General features: G+C 38.0%; 1 protein-coding gene and 1 pseudogene across 3 annotated transcripts in view; one reads left to right on the top strand and one right to left on the bottom strand.

Annotated features, from left to right (window-relative positions):
• Positions 1-11: 11 nt before the first annotated feature.
• The window catches only part of PLEKHA3 (pleckstrin homology domain containing A3), a 39,255-nt gene continuing 15,768 nt past the window's right edge, over positions 12-23,498 (top strand). For 2 of the 3 annotated variants that reach the window (XR_012072700.1, XM_072961231.1), the window contains exons 1-7: positions 1,436-2,092; positions 6,945-7,061; positions 12,808-12,963; positions 15,154-15,290; positions 16,777-16,941; positions 19,768-19,811; positions 21,550-21,665. Coding sequence is in view for 2 of the 3 variants with exons in the window: in XM_072961231.1 (XP_072817332.1) it covers positions 2,053-2,092; positions 6,945-7,061; positions 12,808-12,963; positions 15,154-15,290; positions 16,777-16,941; positions 19,768-19,811; positions 21,550-21,665 (775 nt within the window). In the remaining variant the exon portion in view is untranslated. Of the gene's footprint in view, positions 187-1,435; positions 2,093-6,944; positions 7,062-12,807; positions 12,964-15,153; positions 15,291-16,776; positions 16,942-19,767; positions 19,812-21,549; positions 21,666-23,498 lie in introns of those variants that run through there. The other variant, XM_072961232.1, reaches the window with a different exon arrangement.
• On the bottom strand, positions 7,853-8,181 carry LOC102537321 (small ribosomal subunit protein eS26-like; annotated as a pseudogene).

Raw genomic sequence — 23,498 nt, forward strand, 5'->3', positions numbered from 1 at the left:
AACGCCGCATCTCCCCACTAAGTCGGCGTATTTTACAGCTAGTCTCCCCAGGGTTCAAAAGGAACGCTTACGTTACCTAAAATAAAGCTGGCAGAAGACGAACGAAAAAGACGGGATGGCGTAGTCAGAGAATACGATTACCATTTCTGGGCGTGAAAGGCTTGTCATCAGACTCTTAGAGAACTGGTAGGCATCGGGGGAGGCGTTTTGCTTCTGGGTTATCCTTGAAGCGCCTTCTCGGGGTCAGAGTCATGCATGAGGAGGTCCAGGCTAAGCCACACACTAGTGAGCAGAGGTGCTGCTCTTCCCCGCCAGCGTTAAGAGACTTTTCCCGAGAGCCCACTCCAGCCGTTCCACACCCGCTGCTGGTTTGCGTTTCCTCCCCTCACCACTTGGGGCCGCCCTTGGTTTGAGGGCTTGTAGGCGTGCGGGAAAAGCCAAGACAAGGTTGTTTTTCTTACCAAGTCTGCGAGATCGGTAATTATAAACATTGAACAGATGAGAAAACGAGGTGATCTGAGTATGGGCATTCTGTTTCAATCTCACAGCTACTAGGCAGCAGGAATTTGACCAAGTCTGACACAAAGTCAGCTTTATAACCCCACCTCCTAACATTTTAGTATGAAAAACTTTCCAACACACAGGAACAAATGAACTTTACTACCCTATTACCGCGGTCTTACAGCCTCTACTTGGATTCTGTCATTAACATTTAACTGCACGTATTTAATTTATTACACATCCTTCTGTCCATCTCTTTAAGCCATCAAATCACCTTATTTCCAAGTGAATACCCAAAGACTTTTACCTAAACCACTTAAGGCCTGGGTCAGGATTTGGAAGGGGAGGTATGTTAACTACCTCGGTGATACTAAGAAAAGCTGCAACATTGAGCCTGCTATATCTGCTTTGCTTTAAAGTTTGCAAAATTCCATAAATCTGAAAATTATTGTCAGTTATACAAGATGATGATCATTTCCAAACAGGATTTTAAAAAAAATTATAAAGCCTAGGGGAAAGCCCCATTTTTTTGAAATGAAATAAACTCGTTTGCTTCCATGTTTTATATTCTAAATGAAGTTGTGACTGTCTAATAAGCGGGGAAGACAATTCCTTGGGGCTCCTAGCGGTTTCTTGCCGGACGACTCAGCGGCACGCTGCCTGCCTTGGAGATACTTTCTCGGACTCCCTCAGTGTGAGGAGGATACGAAGGAAACATATATAGGAAGTTTTTTCTTTTCTTTGTTTCTTCGTCCTTTTTTTTTTTTTTTTTTTTTTTTTTGAAAAACAGCCACCGGAAGGACCTGAGGCTGTTTTAAAAACCCTGCGAGGCCTAAGTCACTGCCTGCAGGACGCGTGCGCTGGGAGTTCGTCCTCGGGTCCGCCCGCGGGCTGCGCGCGCAGCGGAGTCCGAGTCGGGCTGTCCTGGGAGCTGAGGCTTAGGCCCCGGCGGCCGGTGGGTCCAGGCTTCAGCAGCAGCGGGGAGAGTGGGAGCCCCGGGACCGCCAGCCGAGGGCTGAGGGAGGCTGAGGCAGAGTCAGAGCCCCGGCCCGCCCTCCTCGCGCCGCCTCCGGCCCCGCTCCTCCAGCCCCGCCGCCGGGGAGGGGTTTCCCAGGATGAGCCGGCCCCTTTCATCCAGGAAGTGAAAGCGACGCCGGGGTCAATGAAAACAAACGAGGAGCCTGGAGGGAAAAGAAGGCAGGCGCTGAGGAGGAAGCGCCGAGGCGCGGGAGGGAGCAGTGGGACAGCGGAAGCGCGAGCGGGAGGGGGGCCGCGGTCGCAGTTTTACCACCGCCGCCGCCGCCAGGGCTCGCCCAGGGATGTCTGAGCCCGCGCCTCGCGGCCCCCGAGCTCCACGCGGCGGCTGTCGTCCCGGCCTCTGAGGGCCGCCACGTCCCGGCGGCGCGCGCGGGCTGAGGGCGGCTCGGTGCCGGCTGGGGGCGCCCCGGGAGGGGCCCGGGCGGGCCGGGAGGGGCTGTCCAGGCTCCGCGCTTCCCTCATCACCGCGGCCGGCGCCGGGCCGGGAGGATGCGCGGCGCCGGGCTCTGAAGCATGGAGGGGGTTCTGTACAAGTGGACCAACTATCTCACAGGTATGAGGGCCCGGCTGCTCCGGGGGGGTGGCGGGGAGGCTGCGGAGCAGGCAAGTCAGGGGCTCCTCCTCTCTCTGCCTGGCCGGCGGGGACCCTCACATAGAATTGGCTCTGTTTGGTTCCTGGGCTTAATCCCTCTCTCTGTCCCTTGGAAGAACCATCTGGCCTCTGCAGGGGACAGTTCGAGACTACCCACCATCCCGAGGATGGGAAGTGCATCCGACCACTTCTTTGCTTGTGTAGTAATATTTGTTTCCTCCTATAGCTTCCTGAACAATTCCTGGTCACTCTACGTATGTCGTTGCATTCTGTCTATTCACACTCATTTCAACATTTTGTTAATAAATGATTGTAGGGATATAGAATGAAATATAAACTGGAATGGACCCTTTAAGATCAAGATTTAATTTTAAGAAATATTTTCACTATTTCTTTTAATTTTCCCTAGCAACACTGTGTATTTTAAAATTTCTTTTGTTGAAATTGTTCGAGCATAGGAAGCATGATTTTGAAAGCTGTCTCCAGATAATATTCTCTTAGGGGTTGACCATCAATGAAGTATCTTTATGGTTTAAAATTCAAGTGTGTGAGAAATTGTGGAAGAAAGTGTAATACACAGAAGGTGGAGCAGGCAAGTCAATTTCACCCACGAAAGCGGTTGAAAGGAAGAACTCCAAAGAGCTAGGTATTTCTGTAGAAATGAGAGACCAGCAAGAAAGGGCCCTTTTCCGTGACACCAGCAGCCTGGTATTAAGAGCCTTAAATCTGAGTTGCATCTCCATCTCTGCCATCAACTAACAGTAAGGATAAGTCACTTTCTCTCATCTCAGTCTGATAGGGCTAGGGTGATCAACTAGTTTATCCTGAAGGTGTTTTCCAACTTCAGAATTCTATGATCTCCCCAAATTAGAGGAAATGTTAGAATTCTATGATCTCACCAAATTAAAGGAAGGGGAATGGATTTAAAGTAAGTTTAAAGAGCAAACAGATTTCTTGGTCTAGTATAATAGGCAAATCTTGATTATTGCTTGCTTATTCACTGTTCCAACTGTTCCACTGTTATATTGAGCCCCTTAGTAATTGTATGGTACATTCAACTTGTGTCCACCTGACCTCGTACAAAATCTGCACGTAAACACTTCAAGACATACACACTGAGCTACAGTTATCTCTTTTTTTGATTAATTGGGATGCTGAAGACAGACTAATAGCAGCAAATGCTTTAACATTTATGATACATGGATGTTTTATTTGCTTTGAAATGTCACTATTTCTATAACTGATATGTTTTAACAGGAAACTTTTGTTTTGCATTTGATTATGTCTTTTAAATTTTCAGTCTTACTGTTTCACAACATTGACATTTTTGAAGAATAAAGACGAGTTAATTTTGTATGTTGTCCCTTAGTTTGGAGCTGTCTGGTGTTTCCTCATGATTAGGTTCAAGTTATACTGTTTTAACAAAAACACCATATAATTGATGTTAAGTTCTCAGAAAGCACATGATGTCAATTTGTCAGTTACTGATGATGTTAACGTTGATCCATAGACACAGTGTTTTACATCCTACATTTTCACTTACAATAATATTTCTCATGTCTTTCAAAATTTTTGGAAACATCATTTCAGTGTCTATACAGTGTTTCATTTGTTGACATGTCATAATTTGTTTACAAGCCATGTTTCTGTTTCATGTGTCACTGCATTGGTAAGGACTTACAGCATTATATAATAATAGAGTTAGCAGTCTCCTGATTTTTAGTGGAAATACTTTCAGTGTTTTGCCACGACTATTTTTTTGGTTGTTGATTTAATATAAGTTTTTCAAAGTGTTGGAGAAATACTTTTTATAGATATGATGAAAATTCAAGAACCAAGAAATATCTACTTGTTCAATTAATTCATTAATTAATGACCATAAACCTGTAATTGCCCACCCCAACTCCAATACATACATCGTGCAATAATGTGTGTCTGAGCTATCTGAGCTATGTTTATTGACTATGCTTTGTTCTCTTTCTCTCTGGAAATAGTCTCTTGTTTATCAAAAACAGCCCCTCAGAATAAATACATTTCATCAGCAATTTCAAGTTCTATTCTCTCATTCTGGGCTCTGGAAAACTTTTTTTTTATTGAAGTATAGTTAGTTTACAGTGTGTCAATTTCTGGTGTACAGCACAATACTTCAGTCATATAGGAGCATACATTTATTCGTTTTCATATTCTTTCTCACCATAGGTTACTGCAAGATGTTGAATATAGTTCCCTGTGCTATACAGTATAAACTTGTTTATCTATTTTATGTATATTAGTTAGTATCTGCAAATCTACAACTCCCAGTTTATCCCTTCCCAGCCCCTGCTCTGGGAAACTTTTTAAAAATGAGGCATATATTTTTTGTTAGGCATTTTCACATGGGCAGTTGTGAGAACAGTTACACTGTTTAGTTTAACTTTAAGACAGTAGTTACTCTGCTTTGAGGTGCAAGCATCTCATTGCTACATTCATAAGCACAAGCCTTGGGAGGGCATATGAGGAACCACTTATGCATAGACCAGAGGAATGGGTGATTACTAAGATGAGTCATGATTTATTCCTGGAGCGAAATGTGCTCTCAGTGACCCTCTTTCTTATCTCCTATCACTGGGCACCAACTGGTCGAGCTTTTAACCATGTGTGCTTAAGGTTTTAATTTTTGTAGAGCATTTCAGTTAACTGCTAGTAGGCATTGTAGGAACTTGATGACATGAAATCTTTTGTTTGGAAGAATTCCATTTTTAACATTTAAATTTGGCCCAGTGGCATGCTGCTTATTACCTTTGGTTCATCTTAGGTCAGAAGGATGAGCAACTCTTTATACTAAGTGATCTTTAAGGAACCTTCCAGTTTGATGACAGTGTTTTTTGAGAATCCTTTGTGGAGAACAAGAATTTCAGTGACATTTGGTAATTTGAGATAAAAAGAATGTGTTTTTTGAAAAGATAATGAAAAAGGAAATAGCTATGATTCTTTCTCAAAGACATAGCCCTCATATATATATATGTCAGTCAATTAGAGATTGCTTTATTAAATACTTCTTCAAAAAGGTGTGTGGAGGTAATTAACAGTCTTAATTAGACGAATGTATTTTACTAGGGTCCCCTTTCAAGTTGGTGCAAATTCTAAGTGAATCATTTTGCTCAATATTTGTTTTAAAGAGATAATGAATCAAAATAGTGCAGGTTTACAAAATCATAATTTGTCTTATAGACACTAGACCTGGGGCAGAGGAGGGTATTTTCTCTGCACCTTGCTTATAATTTGTTTGCCAAGGTGAATTAATGTTTGGAAAGATACTGTTTTCATCATTTTATGCACCCCAATACAGTATACTCTCATGAGGATACTGCATGTCTGTACTCATGCATAACGGGCAGTATCTCAGTCTTCTGGTATTTACTCATTCACTCATTCAGTTACTTGAGACGTACATTTTTTTTTTTTAAAGGACCTGTTATGTGCCAGGCGCCATTCCCGGTGCAGGGTATGCAGTGATGAACAAGATAGAGTTCATGTACCAAAAGAACTTACCTTCTAATTTGCTAGGCCTCGTTAGGGAGAATAGTGTTTCATGAAAAGAATTTTCCAAGCATCTGAAACTTGTTTTCGAATATCCATCCCTCTGAACTGTATTATGACATTCCCTGCTGTGAAATTTGACCTTTTTATGATGACTCAGCATTGTCATTTCAGAAGTGTTACCAGTAAAGCCTCTTGGGGAGGTAAATCCTGGATCTGTATCAAGATATAAGGATGATTCCCCTATCTGTCACTGTCTTGGTACTCTTTGGCCCCTGAGAAACTGAACTGACTAATCATACAGCGGGCAGTGTCTAAAGTGACCAGGCTGAATGGTGATTTAATAGTCACAGAAAGAACGAGGACAGTCACAGTGCCTCCAGCATGGTCACCATGTTATTAATCAATGAACTGTTGTAAATTAATAGCATACTTGATAAGATTTCAGGGAACAATGAGTTTGGTTTGTAAGAGTGGGAGTTGAGCTTCAAGGAAAGCCCTCAGCTTTGCATTCGAGCCAAGTCTGTGATAGTTGTGTGCTGTAGTCACTGAATAAATGTTAAATGAATGATTGCACTAGCATTCTAGCATTTCTGCTTGAGCTGTGCAACAGCAGGGTAAGGAGAGAGCAGTGGTGGGAATCCATGCTCTCACCACAGGGTATGCAACTTCTGTGTGAGAGACTGGAGTGCATTCAGCACTCACTGTGTGCAAGGGAGGTGGCTTAGGCAAAGTATTTTATAGGAGGGGGGAGGTCACCTTGCAGAATTAAGAATTAGAGGGCTAAGTGGCACCTGAGAGGTCTTCTTGTTGAGTCCACTCATTTTGGAGATTGGGAATTTTTGATATTTATTGAGATGAAAAGATTTGTCCCAGGTTATTCAACTAAAGAATAATAGAACTGGAGCTAGAATCCGTGTCTTCCTTTGCTTTTCCCATTGCATCATAACCCAACGCTATTTCCCTTAGAAAAAAGGGGGCAGTTGTGGTGTACTCTGTGTGGGGCTGTTTTTAAAGATGGGTCTTATGGGTTGTTAATGACAAGATTGTGAGCCACAATAAAGGTGTTATTCCCTGTAGTTATGCTGATCTAGAGGTTTCTCCAGAAATCTCTCCCGACAAAATAGAGATTGATGCAAGAATATTTTGGGCAGGTCTTGGCAATTAAAAATTTCATTATCAAATTGTTGTTTTGGAGCCAAGAAATGACATGGATGGTAAATTTTGAAATCATAGTTTTCTATGTGATAAAAATAATTATACATTGATCTTTTGTTATTTATGATCTTTGTAGGTTGGCAGCCGCGTTGGTTTGTTTTAGATAATGGAATCCTGTCCTACTATGATTCACAAGATGATGTTTGCAAAGGGAGCAAAGGAAGTATAAAGATGGCAGTTTGTGAAATTAAAGGTAAGTAAATATATGGAGTTAGATGAATTTGAAATTAGGTAAGTAAGTGGTTCTTCAGCATACTCCAAAAAAGAGGAGAAGAGCGCTTCTAACCAGGTAGGGATCTTCTGCTGCCATTTATTTCCTTAGCATTCAGGAGTGGCACTTGGCATTGTTAAACACAGTTTTTGATATTTCTACCTCTATAAATACACTTTGAATTGAAATTCAAAGTACTTTGAAATTCAAAGTACTAGTGCTGGTCTTCTGATTTGAACTTGAAAAGTTTTTTATGGACGCAACTTTAGTGTCCATGCTGAGTCTACCAGTGTCTTCTTTCATTCTAGTAGAAAAGTATTGTAAAGATTGGAAGCTGAACTCTGAAGGTCATGAGACCAGCCCGGTAGGATTTTGATGAAGTGTGAAGATAGAGTGGTAAACTCTGGTTCTTTGCTGAATTAGAGATAAGCTCTTCTGGGTGATGGAGATGTTTTCCTTTCCTTTTCTTCTTCCTCTCTTTTTTTTTTTTTTTTTTTTTTGGTAATCTTGAGACTTTTCAGGAGTACTGGTCAGGAATATTATAGGAAGCCCCTCCATGGAATTTGTCAGATGTTTTCCTCACAATTAGACTGGTGCTTTGGGTTTTGGGGAGAAGATCACAGAGGTAAAGTGCCATTCTCATCTTATCATTATCAGGAGTACATGCTGTCAACATGACTTATCACGTTTTTTTTTTCAAAGTATAATTTCCATTTAAAATTTTTTTTTTCCCCAGAGGACAATTTTTCTTCAGTCTTTAAGGACTTAGCTCATTATATGGGCTTTGGTAGAAGTTGTGGGGCAGCATCCACAGGTCTAAATTGGGATGGGGAGGTGTTTGGTCCATCCAGACTTCATGATTCCTGACTATCTTGTTGTGACTGGCACAACTCACTTAGTAATGTAGTTTCAATGTAAGTACAGCTTGGGAAACATATAGGCATTGAAGATGGTCACTTCAGAAATGTCCCTGATAGCTGCAGCCTCTTCTATGTTTCCTAATGGCCCTAATGGTGTCCTCAGGCACAGCTGGTGCAGTGAATAGGCTGCAAGAGGCCGGACCCTTGTTGATACGACCATTGCTCCTTCTTTTCTTGGTCATTTTGGAAGTGAGGAGCTGAGAGATCAGCCGTATCACTCTTGATGTTAACCTTGACCGCCTGGCTGAGGTAGTGTCTGTCAGGTTTCTCTGCTGTAAAGTTACCCTCCCTACTCCTTTTCCATACTGTGCTGTTTTAAAGGGGAAGAGATAAAGCTCTAAGTCATGCTGTGATCTTCATGAAGGAAGGTTTCACGGACCATTGATTCATTTGTGTGCGTGGTAGGTATGTGTGGGGTGGAAGTAGATAGGGAGAGATCAGACAAAATGATAATGAAAAGTACTGAATTCTTCAAAGAGAACTGAAAGAAAGATTAAAGCATTAGAGGAGAGAGTGTTAAACCCTGCAAGGGGTCATGGCCATATAAGATACAGAAGCACTTCAGCCTGGTGTGTTGCTTGCATGTTCCCTGAACTATGTGGGGTGTAATTTTGTTGTTTTATTTTTATAACTCATACAAGAAAAGCACATTCAAAGCATGAGTTTTTAATTTTTATTTTTTAAAATGATGGTTTTGTCTCATTTTATTCCTTGGATTTGATTCCAAATGAGATTTGATGAGCATCAAATCAAATTACATTCTAAGTTCAGAGATTTGCCAACCTTGAGGATATTTGAAAGACTTAGTGGCAGAATTCTAAGGCAACTCTAGAACTTTTTCAAGCCACAGCAGCATTTTTGTTATTGTTATTTGTTTAATCATTTAATTAAAGAGTAAGAATCAGAAATGGGCATAAATCTTCAATATTGAGCCTTAAGAATGTTTACAAAATGAACACACTTGTAGAATCACCACCTAGATCAAGAATTAGAATATTATCAGCTGGGATAATAATCTTGTCCCCTCAGCCACTAATCCCTCTAAAAGTTTACATTAACCTGACTTTTATCACCATAGGTAAGTATTTCCTGCTTTTGAACATTTTATAAATGGAGTAAATCAGTATTTTCTTTTGTGTTTGGCTTCTTTAACTCGACACTGTGTTTGTGAAATTCGTCTGTGTTATTCTGTGTAACACTTCACCATTCGTATTAATGTGTAATATTTTCATTGTATGAATGTCCCACAGTTTGGCTATCCATTCTAGTATTGATGGGTGTTTGTTTTTCACATTTGGGGAATATAGTAAGTAAAGCTGCCAGAAACGTTCTTAAATGTTTATTTTGATGTATATGTGTTTCTGTTCAGTATAGATGTAGAACTGGAGTGGAATTGCTGAGGCATTGAATATTCATACATTCAGCTTTAACAGATAATAAAAGATTACTCTTGACGTTTGCTAAAACAGTGAGGCACAAAGAAACAGACTCACAGATCGAGAGAACAAACCAGTGGTTACCAGTGAGGAGAGGGAAGGGGGAGGGGCAAGATATGGGTAGAGGCTTAAGAGATACAAACTACTAGGTATAAAATAAATAAGCTATAAGGGTATATTGTACAGCACAGGGAATATAGCCAGTGTTTTATAATGACTGTAAATGGAGTATAATCTGTAAGATTTTTAAATCATTATGTTTTTTACACCTGAAACTAATACGATATTTTAAATCAACTATACTTCAATAAAAATGTTTTTTCAAAAACCCAGTAAGGCAGACTTTATTCAGGTCTATCCGGATAGGTATAGGAGCTACTGCAATAGGGTTTTGCAGTAGGGGCGAGAAATTGGGCTCCACTCTGAGTACAACGAGGAAAAGTGGGAATTTATAGCCAAGGAGCAGAGTGGCGGAGGGCAGGGTGGGAGAATCAGTGGATGGAAAATTACTAAGAGGAAATTGAAGAGATAAAAGGGGGTTCTGGTTAAACAGACCTAACGGGATTCGTATGAAGGCAGGTCAAGGTGATCAGATATTACCTGGAGGGTGGCGGGAAGAGGAATTTGGTTCGATTTGGAGGGTGATCAGATATTGAGGGTAGGGAATTGGAGCTCAATTGACTTAGCAGGATGTTTGCTAAAATTAAACTCTGCTAGGACAGAGACAGAGGCCCAAGGTGGGGCCTAGTCTAACAGAGGGCTCAGAGGAGCCTGACAGGTTTGATCAAGGAGAGACTCCTTGTCAGAGATAGTGACAAACTGTTTACCAAAGGATTGTACCAATTTATTTTTTCAACTTGCAGAGTATGACAGTTCCAGTTGCTTTTCATCCTTGCCAAAACTTGGCATGAGCAGTTTTAAGATTTCGAGTACTTCTAGAGTACATTGTGCTGTTTCATGGTGGTTTTAACTTGTATTTTTTTCAGTAACTAATGGTGTTGAGTATTTTTTCAGATGTTAATTAGCCATTTGAACATCCTTTTCTTTTGAAGTCCCTTTTCAAGCCTTTGGCCCCGTTTCTAAATTGGGCTATCTTTCATATTGATTCGTAGAAATTCTTTATACAGTCTGAAAAAATTTTTGTCCTGCAAATACTTCTTCTGATTTGTAGTTTGCATTTTCATTCTGTTAGTGATATCTTTTGATGAACAGAAGTTTTTGATTTTAATAAAATCCAATGTCAAAAATTTTTTTTCATTAGAACTTTTTGTGTTCCATATAAGAAGTTTCTTGAAGGCTTATTGTTTTACCTTTTATACTTAGGTCTGTTTTAGCCTGTGATAGACGTAAAATTTATTTTTGTATGTGGTGTCAGGTAGGGGTCAAGATTCATTTTTTTCCACATGAGTATCTAATTGACTGAGCACCATGTATTGAAAAGAACAACCTTTCACCAACTACATCATAAGGACATCATTGTCAAAAAGCAAGTGACTGTGTGTGTGTAGGTCTTTTTCTGTACTGTCTTTTGTTCCGTGGGCCTGTTTTTCTATCCTTGTGCCAGTATCACACTATCTTGATTTCTTTAACTTTATACTTCTTAGTATCTGATAGCCTAAGTCTTCTCACGTTGTGCTTTTTAAGCATTGTCTTGGCTGTTATTGGCCTTTTGCATTTTTTTTATATGTTTTAGAATCTGCTTATAAATTTCTACAAATATCTGCTGGAATTTTCATTGGAATTGAGTCTGTATATCATTTTGGGGGAGAATTATGTTCTTGAGAAGTCTTCTGATCCATTAAGCTGTATATTCCTGTATTTAATTAGGTCTTTAATTTCTTTCAGTAATGTTTTACAGTTTTACAGAGATTTTGTCCATTTTTTCCTAGCAACTTGATGTTTTGGGAGCATTGTTCTTAAATTTGTTACCTTCTCAGGTTACTACTTTGGAGGGGAGAACCCTTGACTGACCCATAAATTCTGATATATTTAAAAATGGAACTAAAATCTTACTATAGTTTCATCTTGTAGCAACATCTTTGGAAATTAGAGCATTATTTTCTTTTAAGGTAGCTACTGGTGCTTTCATTAGTATTAGCAAGTAGCAAAAAGAGTTACTCTGGGAACTTTGGGATTTCAGTAGTTCAGTAGTCCTAGACAAAATTTTTTGCACCCGTCATTGATTGTTGCATGTTTCTGTATTTCACTGTTTACATCCAAGAATGGTCTATATAAGTAGAATAATAAGATAGCAAAACTTTTGTGGCACTTATTTGCCATAATACACAGCATCTGATCAACATTTTCAGTAATTAATCATCTAAATTAGAGCTTCTGCCAGACTTTCTGGGCCCCTCATAATTTGGCTCCACTCAGCTTGTCCACTCATGAATATCATTACTTTGTAATCCCACACAAGGCTCTATTTAGGCCTGTCTTCTGGCCGCCTCAGTACATGTTGTATTTAGTTCCTCATCTAGGCCTTTTCTTTGCCATTTTCCTCGTAATTAAATCCTGCTGTCCTCAAATCCTTCTTAAAGACTTTTAAAATTTCTTGCCTCTTCTTACCTTTCATTATAATTACACATGAAGTCTCTGTACCAAAGAGTTCAACATTTAGGTGTTTGAATGTAAAATTGTTCCTTCTGTTAGAGCAAAGACATCTTTTTCCTCCTCTCCTATCTTTGCCTCTACCAGCACTGCTCTGAGCAGAGTAAATACTTGTTGATTAATGACAGTATAACACAAATTTAGTCTTGCTGCAGAGATTTAGGATTGGCTCAGCATAATTCTTCATTAACTCTCTTTTGTCAGAGATCCAGGGTAGGGGGCTGTGTAGAAGAGGAAAAGGAGGGTGTTGAGGGAGAGATGTTAAAACACTCATGCAAGTGATTTTGATATGCTTATTAGTTGAAGGCTACTATCTTAATGGAAGGTGACCTTGGTTACTGTTTATTGTACTTTATCTCTATGCCAGGCACTATCCTAGGCTTGAGGGTGGGTACCAAAACACAGACTGCTTTCAAAGACATGAGTGAAAAATGTGTAGTGTGACAGTGCACATATACTTAAGGTGGTACAGTGGCCCCAAGGGAGTCAGTTCTTAGCTCTCACTTTTCAGTTGTTAATTCATTGCTCTTTTCTTTTTCATATTCTGCCGTCACTTTGACACCACTGCCAGCCTGGGTATATGTAAGAATGATAGCTTGGAGGGTGCCACTGGATAGCTCCTTAGGGAGTGGCACTGTCTGCCTCTTGAGTCATGGTTTGTTGTGTCAGGTCTGAAACATCTAATACTGTGTAAGTGATGATTTGATTCTCCCTAAATTATTTAAGTTCATTACTGTATTTCCCCTTTGTTTATCATTATAGTCCATTCAGCAGACAACACAAGAATGGAATTAATCATTCCAGGAGAGCAGCATTTCTATATGAAGGCAGTAAATGCAGCTGAAAGACAGAGGTGGCTGGTTGCTCTGGGAAGCTCCAAAGCCTGTTTGACTGATACTAGGACTAAAAAAGAAAAAGGTAACTATACATTTTTCCTTTGTGGTGAGAATATTTTCTTAAACATGAATGTAAGTTGTCATGTTCACTTATAGTACTCTATCCCAAAGAAATAATCAGAAATATAGAAGATCAATTTATAAATCTTCAGATGTTCATTATAATGGAAAATTTGTAAACATTGCCAAGGTTTAAATTTAGGGGAATGGTTCAGTAAACTGGATAGTGCTTCCATAGGCTGATATATTATGTAGCCAGTAAAATGTTTACATGGAATTTTGATGATGTGAGAAAATGCCCAAAGTTAAATGATAATTGAAAAAAGCAGGATTCAAAATTACATAGCCATTCCTTGGCCAGCTCAGGAAAGATATATAAGAACTGGTCAAGTTGTTACTTTTGGAAATGGAATTCATGGGAAGGAGACTCACTTTTTTCACTGTATACCCTTTGTACCTTTTCACATTATCATGTATAAATATTGCCAATTAAAAAAGATGAAATAAAAATCAAAAGCAAAGCAAATAATTTATGATATTAGTTCAATTATATGAAGATATAATGTGAAAATAATAACAGTGTTTAAATCTTGGTAATGAGATAACAGTTTGATTTTTTTTCTATGTAGTTTTGATTTTTAAAATTTTTCACTGAGTTTGTATTTTATAATTAAAAACAATGGAAGTTATTTAAGTTAGCAAAAGCAACTAAATTATGGGTATTGAAAAATGAAGGCTGAGGATTGAATTTATAACAATTTTCAAATATATGAAAGAACATTCTGGGTAGAGTATGGTGAAGGGTAGAACAAGAAGGAATGAATAGCTGTAATAGCCAAAAGGTGGAAATAACCCAAGTGTCCATAAGCAGATGAATGGATAAACTTAGTATGGTGTGTGTGTGTATATATATATATATATATATATACACACAGTGGAATATTATTGAGCCTTAAAAAGAAAGTTCTGACATATTCCACACTGATGAATCTTGGATATATGCTAAGTGAAATAAGCCAGTCACAAAAGGACAAACGTTGCATGATTCCACTTCTATGGAAAGTCAAATTCATAGAGACAAAAAGTGGAGTGGTGATTTCTAGGGTGTATGGGAGGGAGAAATGAGGACTTAGTGTTTAATGTGTACAGAGTTTCTGTTGGAGAAGATGAAAAAGTTTTGGAGATGGACGGTAGTAATGGATGTACAGCAACATAAGTGTACTTAATGCCGTCGAACTGTATAGTTAAAAATAGTAACTTTTGTTATATATATTTTACTACCATTAAAAAGAAGACGTGGACTTAGATTTGGATAGAAATTAATTTAGTTTAGGATAAGTGGGCATATAGAGCTGCTTTGGTTCACTCTGGCTAGAGCGGCTTTGTGGCTAGCACCACAAAGCAGTGCTACTGACTCAAAGAATATGGAGAAGCACCAGGATCTACTGTGCATATTTTTCCTCCCTCTTCTGCTGCTTATACATCTAGTTTAGAAGGTATTGGTAAGTGAGTGGCTGAGATTATGGCTGGATGTTTAGTCTGTCTGGAAGTATTAAAGAAAAAGTAGGCTCTTAATAAAAAAATTCTTAAAACAATATTATGTGAAAATGAAGCTATGAAAGGAACAGAAGAAAATAAATATTTATATACAGCAATTTTAACTACATAAAAATGAAAAAAACTTCTGTATACTAATATGCAATAAAGAAAATTGAAAGAAAGCTCACAGATCTTGAGAAGTATTTTCAGTATATATATAGGACAGATGAAAGATTGCCATCTTTAATGCATAAAGACTTTTGTAAATTATCAAAATCAATTTATATATTATTAAGAGAAAACCCAAATACCAGAACTGGAAAATGTGTAAAGGACAAGAAAAGCCAGTTCGCAAAAAAAGAAGTACAACTGTTTATTCGATGAAAGATGAGTAATGGAATGGAAATATTCTGTATGAGGCATTCATTGCCATCACCCTGTCTCTGAAAGCTGATCTACCTAAACTTCATGACAGACGTATGACTATGAGTTTTCTTCCAGTTACCTAAAGAGAAGGTGTTTCCTCAGGGCACTTATATTCTGTTTCCAAGGTCTCACCTCTTAAGCTATAGGTATTTCTGTCTATTGCCTTGCTTTTTAATGATTCCAATTGTTGTTTTGCCCCCAAAATATGAAAATGATCTAAATGAATGTTTGTATATGTTTGTTTCAGAAATAAGTGAAACCAGTGAATCTCTGAAAACCAAAATGTCTGAGCTTCGCCTCTACTGTGACCTCCTAATGCAGCAAGTTCATACAATCCAAGAATTTGTTCACCATGATGAGAATTGTTCATCTCCCAGCATAGAGGTAGATCAGAGATGTTCCTTTCATGTCTGATTATGCTTTGCAGCACGTTGGTGGGTGAGTTTCTTCCCATAAGATGACAGAGAAGCATTTTCAAAATGCATTATTCTCAGCCATTCTGACCTCTCCAGATGTAGAGTATCTGGAAATTTGTAGCATCTTACAGATTAATGTCTGTACAACCAGAGTAAAGCAGGAAGCAGCACATTTGTCCGAGGAATCAGGCCTGTCTTTGAAGCCAGTTGATAATTTGGTGGTTGGGGTGGGGAAGAAGCTTTCCAGGCTGACTGCGTGAATTCATTGGACAACTGCTGTTCTCTTTCTTGTGTAGTAAGGTCCTAGCTTAACTACAGAAGAGTTGATAATTTAGCCTTACAAAGTCACTTTAAAAAATCCTTTTCAAAACAGTGATGTAGCAATCAAAATTCAGATTTGTGGGACCTGACTATGAAACAGACTCAGTCTTTCTGATAAAGTGGGACCAGTGAGCCTTACTGCTCTCTGGATGAAGTGCCAGCATGGTTTGTTGTCCCCTTTTGCCTGACTTGGGAGAAGTGGGATGACGAATCTTCCCACCTCCCCTGCGGCCTGCCCCTACTGGGGAGGAATCGTGGGTGAGGTGCGTTACATTTGGTTGCAGGTGCGTTAAACCCTGAGGCACTTACTGTTTCACCACAGGCCCTCTGGAAGTGGGTGCCCTCACATCTGCTCCCGTGGCTCAGGGACAGTGTTAGGGACCCAGCTTGTGCCATCCATCCACTCTGCTGTCCTTGGTGTGTTGGGATTTTCTCCTTATGCCTGAGGCTTTAAGGTGACTGCAAGGTCGCACAGAGGCAGGAGGCGGTGGGGTGGCCAGGGTGGAGAGAGACATTCTCTATTTGCTGTCTTTGGCTTTTATCAGGGAACAAAAATCCCAGAAACTCCCCAGCAGACTTTTCATTATCTTTTTAGTCTGGGTCAGTGGAAACTAGGAAAAGTGAGTATTTAACAAAGGGTCACCGAATAGCCAAGACTGGCTTAAACCTGTCTATATTCATCCCCCAGGGTCAGGGCGCTCTGTGTTGTCCTAAAAAACACTTGGAGTTTTTATTGTACCAAGGAAGAAGTGGGTGAATGGATGTGGGATAGACATGAGTTCTGCCTGCCACTAAGGAACTCTCATGGTGTTCCATTGCTGTGACCACCTTTGGAATTCTGATAGTTAGAAATTTACTCTTTAGGTTAGGTTTATCTGAGAGAAATTTTTGTACACAATTTTTCAATATGATATTTGATTTAAGTGCAAGAGTTATTTTTTTCTTGGAGTCTAATTTCATGCATTGTTTACCTGAGAGACATAATTCTTATTCGTGCATTGCTTCACTTTTCTAAGATAATGCATTTTAAATAGATTTGAACATGACCTACTAAGGTGTCCATTAGAGGTAATGTTTCACTACTGATTATAAAGTGTGTGAGTCTGTTCCACTCTTTGTACGTAATTTTTCAGAACATGAATGAAGCCTCTTCTCTACTTAGTGCCACATGTAATACATTCATCACAACGCTTGAGGAATGTGTGAAGATAGCGAACGCCAAGTTTAAACCTGAGATGTTTCAGCTGTCTCATCCGGATCCCTTAGTTTCTCCTGTGTCACCTTCTCCTGTTCAAATGGTTGGAACTCCTTGTTTTTCTTCCAGTGATACTGCATGTGGTTTTGTTTTTGTTCTTATTTTTAAGGGTGGAAAATGGCAGTGGGAGGGAAATAGTCAACAGGTTGAGTTTCTTTTGATTGTACTCAGATTCTATATGGGAGCCTCTCAACTACTGGGCTGGCATGTGCCAAGGTCCTGGTTCCTTCCACCCGCCAACCCCCCCAGGGCTGTGCCATTTCCCTCAGTGCTCCAGGAAAACAGTGTAATGCTCTGTGGGTGCTGTGACACGAAAAGGTTGGGGAGCACTCTTCTACTTGGTAAAAAACACCACAATAGGGTGATGATTTACTCACAAGGGGATAAAATTATGCAAATCTTTAAGGGAGCTATAAGAGATTTTAAACAACATGTTACATGCGAAACAGTATTTTGTAGTTAGCATTTGGATTTGAACCCTCTGAGTAGACAAGTTACTTAATCTCTCTGGACTTCATTTTCTTCATCTGTAAAGTGAAATGTTTTCTACATCAGAGGAAAATCTGATCTGTTTAATGTTAGGTCCATAATGTTAGGGTCTTACTGTCTGATTACTTTGAACAAGTACCTTTCTTACTGAGATTGGTGAATTTGTTCTCCTTTTCAAGCTATTGAACTTGTTCTAGCATGCTGTGGGGAACTTGGAGGTGAGATAAGGTTTGATGAGACTTTATGTTTTTTTAATCAAACTATTTTCAGAAGCCCTTTTGCAGATGGAAGAATGCCATCTGGCTCTTACCTTAGCAATTATCTGAAGATTTATTTGTTGGAAGGAAGAATAGGGTACAACTTACTCCAAAGTTCTCTTACCCACTACAGCAAATTTGGTCATATGAGATTACCTAAATTTATTCAGACCATTGTTTTCTAATCAATTTATGATGGACTCACAACATCCTCTGAGATAGGTGTACCATGAAAATGAGTTCTGTGGTCGGCTTAGTCTGGGAAGTGCTAGGTTAACTTAAACAAATTGGATTTCTCTGTCACAGAACTTCTTAGAACTACTTTTATGCTAAAGTGTATTATGAATCTCTGAGGAGAGAAGGTTTCTGAAATTTATTTGACAATTAAACCATTTTGTTTATTTCTTAATGACATCTCACAGAACTGTGGTGTTTGGTAAAGCACAATTTGACAATGTTGCTTTTTAGAACAATTTTAGATATACTGTGAACTGGTAAGTAACACATATAGTTGAACAAAAACCCCAGTCTTTTGAGATAGATGTATTGTGTTGTGTTCCTGAGGTTGATGTGCAAGGTATATCTGACTTTAAGATATACCTTAGAGTCAGATACAATGAGAACACCTCAAACCTGTCTGGTTTCTTTCTGCACTGAACTTCTGAGGAAAATGCCTTCTCTTACAAATGTTCTATAGTCCAGACAAATCATATATATATTTTATGTATAAAACTGTAATAACTGTCTCTTTTAAATTAAAACCTTTTACCAGTAGTAACATAACAGGAAATAAGTTAATCCAGAAATGTCAGTTTCCTAGAGGCCACTTACTTTTCCTTACTGTGACATTTTACTTCATACATAAAGTAAAAATTCTGGCTTATGGTAAATAGTTCTGGAGACACATAGCGTGGAAAGTAAGGTCAGACAGTCTTTAAGGGACAATAGTTTTCCTTTTTTTTTTTTTTTAAATAACATGTAAATGAAAAATAAAGCTGAAATATTTGAGAATTCCGAATTAACTTTATAACCACTTTATGTAGTTAAGCTCATTGTGTTCCTCTTTAAATTAACCTGCATTCAGTTGTATTTCAGATCACCATGGAAGTTCAAACAATTGTCATTTTGATCCACAGATTGAGTGATAATTCTAGTGGGGGAGTTGCTGGGTGAGCAATCCTAAAAGAAGTGATTTCTGTTAAAGAAGATGTTGATGTCCAGTTGCATCTTTATTTTAATCGTATTAGATGTCCCTGGACTAAAAATTGGCTGGGTCATATTGTTATCATTTCACTTGGGATTTCTCAGAGCAACTGTAGAAGGCATGTATGTAACACAGATGTTAGACTTGGACTTATAAGACTCTTGAGCCCCATGTGTAAATCAACTATCCTTAGCCTTTAATATAAACTTCTCTTTTCTGCTACATTGCTAAACATTGAAATAATCTACTTGGCTGCCTTAATTTTTTGGTGGAGTAGTTAGATCTTCTAAATTGTGTTTCATATTTGTCATTTTTATTAATGCTCTGATGGATTTTATGTACTTATTTATATTTTAAATATATGTTTTCAGAAACCTGTTTGAGGCTTAGGGTTAATCTTCTGAGTTCTTAAAAGACTTGAATTATTAATGCTGTTTTCTATGAAAACCACACTTTAGAACATCTGTGTAATAGCTACCTGAATAATGAATGATAAAGAGAAGCTTGCCTACCAGGCTGTTCCCACCCTTTAAAAAAAAAAGAGAGACATTTATTAGAATATTTTCTTTTCTGGCTTGCCAGATGCTCTTTTTTATCACAAACAGTGTGATTTTTTTGGACTAGTAAAGCATACTGTTTTTCATATTTTTATACATACACACGTTTTATGTATCTGTTATAAAATTTAGTTTCTAGTATTGAGAAAATAATCCAGCATATTTTTAGTATGTGCTGAGAAAAATTTCAGTTAATGGTTATTAGGGAGAAAGCTGGAAATTATGCTAATAATGGTACTTGAGTCTATAAAAAATAAATGTTTTTCTTTGAGTAAATTTATATGAATTATAATAATGGATACTAGAGATGTCTTATTCTACCTGACATATGGATTATGCTTATTTTCTTCTTGAATTTCTAGATGAAGCGTTCTGTCAGCCACCCTGGTTCTTGCAGTTCAGAGAGGTAAAATAACTTTTTGACCAAGTTCACTCAAAATTACATCTACTTTGGGAAGTTCTTTGGGCCTTTAACAGAGTGGTGTGGCACGTTAACTCTGTACGGACAGACTCCAGTTCTGATTTGCTCAGCATTACTTCTTTTAGTCCTTGGTATAGGGCCTGGCCCAATAGGCAGGCAGTAAAGAAAAAAATGAGTGAATTAAATTAACCTGCAAGTAAGCACCTTGCCAGCTATCGTACCTTTGTTAGATGTTTGAAATAATATCAAATGATGGTTAATAGAAATCCATTTTTGATGTATCAAGGCTCCAAGCTTAGGCTCATTTTACTATATTTTTTATAGCATTATTTATTCATGCTGAGTTGTTATTTTATTAGGAGCTAAAGATTACTGAAAAGAGAGAAATAGCAATTGATATTTTAAAGTATATATTCATATCAACATGTTTAAAAAAATTAACCTTCCAGTTAGATCTTGCCAATATCCCAGGCTATTTATCATGGTAGGTAATATTCTTTTAACTTGCTATGGTTGTCTTATTTGGTTCTTTGGAAAGTGATGAAGTTATAGTGACATTAGTATTTATTTCTCTACATTAATATAGGGGTAGAGGGGAAAAGGGGGTTATTATGGGATTATATGGAGTTATATGTGTGAGACTTTTGAAAATTGTAAAGCACTATAGAATTTAAAGAATCTTTCATTCAATAAACATCTATTGAGTGTCTACAAAGAGAAAGAATAAGTGCTAACTGAGGCTCCTTATTATTGTTTTGTCACCTCCCCCCCGGATGATTATGTAATTGATTGAACTATTATGTGCTCAGAGGAGTCCAATGATACATGTATCTAATTCTGGCCAGGAATGAAGAGTTTCACCAACTGAATTTTCCAGGGAGATAGAAGCTTTATATCTTTCAAAAACTTTTATTTTTATGATAGAATTTTTTCTAAACTGTATTTTATCCTGTCTACCTTATTAAATGAAATATAATAAGAATTTTACAACGTTTTTTCCTCCTTAACAGAGGCACTGGGGATTGAAATCACTCCAGGCATACTTTCTACCACTGAGCTATACTCCCTGCACCCTTAAAATTTTATTTTTTTCCTGATAAATCAAGGTTGTCATTAAGAACAGTAATGGTGGGTCATACAGTGGTGGCCGAGGTGCCATTGAGTGGTGGTGATTTGCTTCTGTGTTGAATTTTTTACATACATTTTTCTAGTTTTCTGGTTTTCCAGACTGATTTTTAAAAAATAGTTTTTCTAGCCTCCATTTGCCATCTTTATCTGCTCTTGCTGCTGTCAATGTGTTGACTTCTGGCCTGCTCCAGTACTACTTGCCCATCCCCTTTGCTCTGCTATCTTAGACCAGATATGGATTGACCAAAGAAATACGCACTTGTGAAATCCATAACTTTTAGTTTTCAAACGCTTGTCAATCATCTGATATGTTTTCTCTCTAGTTGGACATTCCTCTGTAAAAGAAGTCCTTCATTGTACCCTTTTCCTTTTAATTTGGCTCATAGGCCATATTCCCCAGCTTACCAGCTTCTAAATGTTTTGACTTGTGTGCAGTCTAACCTCTGAAGGAGTAGAATATTGCTAAAATAGAACTTTGGGTATAAATATAGGTCCTCTTTCAAGTAAAGAGAAGTCATTGAAAACTGCAGTTAAGTTGAGGATGTTTTCATTTGTTGAAGTCCTTATAGTTTAAAGCTTTTTATTTAATATGCAGGAGTAGCCACTCTATAAAAGAACCAGTGTCTACACTTCACCGACTCTCCCAGAGACGCCGAAGAACCTACTCAGATACTGACTCTTGTAATGATGTTCCTCTTGAAGACCCAGATAGTAAGTTAGAAGGGCTCTGTCTCTCCCCTTTGGCCTATTCAGCAAAATTATTGTAGGGCTCTGTAATTGTAGAAATGAAGGATACTGACAGTGAATGCTGTGCTTTGTCCATGGATTAATTCCTTAATTCAGAGTTAAGCAAATACCACACAATCAACAAAAGCTCATATATCCTCTTACAGACACCTTTGTTACTGAGAAGTACTTAGCATCTCTTTGTAATTACCATGTCTTAGATTTGTATGTGAAATATCAAAAGCTTTTACTCCCATTACATTTTAGTAATCTCTTAGTAATCTTCTATTCCCACTGCATTTGCATTTAAAAAACATGTTAGAAGCATGAATTTTGCATAGGATTCTATAGGAAAATAAAGGCAAGTTCTAAGTTCAAAGGAAAAAAAAATCAGCATTGTTACTTAAATAATAGGAAATGGCCAATGAAAATAATTTTTTCTGGTAGTAGTGGTGAATTGTGGTAGCATTTATTCCTGTACTTTTTTCTTTCTTATTTGAAGAGGCAACATACTGTGATTGAATACTTTAGGAAAGGTTTTATGATTTATGTTAAAATTTAATTATTTTTCTCTTCAGAGAAAAAGCTTTGAAAACATGTGACAGAATATCTGCTTAGACAGTAGTGATCATGATTTCCAGTAGACACAAGTTTGGTGTTATTATTAAAACTCATTGTTAGACTTCTGCTTTTCAAAGTCTTTACTATTACCCCTGCAACATGTGGGATAAAAACTACATACAGCTCTCAATTAAGGAACAGATTGTGTTCCAGGACTTTATTTGTAAGTCAGCTGTTTGGAACAAGATTTTATTTCCCTTACGGCAATGACATGGTAAATGGTGGTTAGATTCTTTAGATTGCGTAGAAGAGCCCAGCTAATTCGTAGTATGGCTGAAATGGGATGAAACAATGGTGTTGGATTTCTAGTATTTGAATATAATGAAAACATTGATTAAGATAGAATTGTTTTGCTTACCCAGGGGGTTAAACAGGTTTAATTAGAGTAGAATGTAGATGGTTGAGATTCTAAAGGGACTGCTGGTCATTTTCAGATCTTTAGAAGTTGATGACTTTTTTTTAATGCCTATTTTTTAAATAGAACTAATCTATTTATTGATATGGAGCATTACTCTGCTCATTACCATTCTGAATTTAAGTTGGGGCAATGGATAAAAAATTGAAAGAAGGAAAAGGGTGAGGGTGGGAAGGGGATGGGAGAAAGGAACTTTCCTGGACCAATTTTGTACAACTTGGAAGAGATAAGGAAAAGAGGAAGATGGATGTTTAAAGAAGTTAAGTATGGGAGAAAATGTCGCCTGGTGCAAGGTACTATACATTCCGATTTACCTTACTCTTTCTGCCTTTTATACATCACCCTTTCCATCCAGAGGTCATGAAAGAGTTCTGTTCTGTCTTGTCCTTTTCTTTAAATGCCACTTCTTTTTTTAAAGAGATTATTTTCATTTGTGATAGCTTAAGTAATTTTTTTAAAGCCAGCCATTTTCCTTTGCTCTCTTCTTTTTTAGGCACCCTGGTTCTGAATTTTTGAAAACAGTTTTCATAAGACCTAAATGTAAATGGCTTATTCCATTTAGCATCCCCCAATTTAGCTATTAAAGAGTGTGAGAAAACTAGTTATCCTACATGCACGCACACTTACACACATATACACATGCATTACTATTTAAATACATACATATATCTCAATTCTCTGGATCTTTTTAAAATTGGCAAGTATATGGTAGGTCAGAGTTTTATCCTTATATTTCCTTCTGTTCATCCTGAAGTTTAGTGTCTTAGTTGGTTGACAAAGCA

This window comes from Vicugna pacos, chromosome 5, assembly GCF_048564905.1.
Source record: "Vicugna pacos chromosome 5, VicPac4, whole genome shotgun sequence".
Lineage (NCBI taxonomy): Eukaryota > Metazoa > Chordata > Mammalia > Artiodactyla > Camelidae > Vicugna > Vicugna pacos.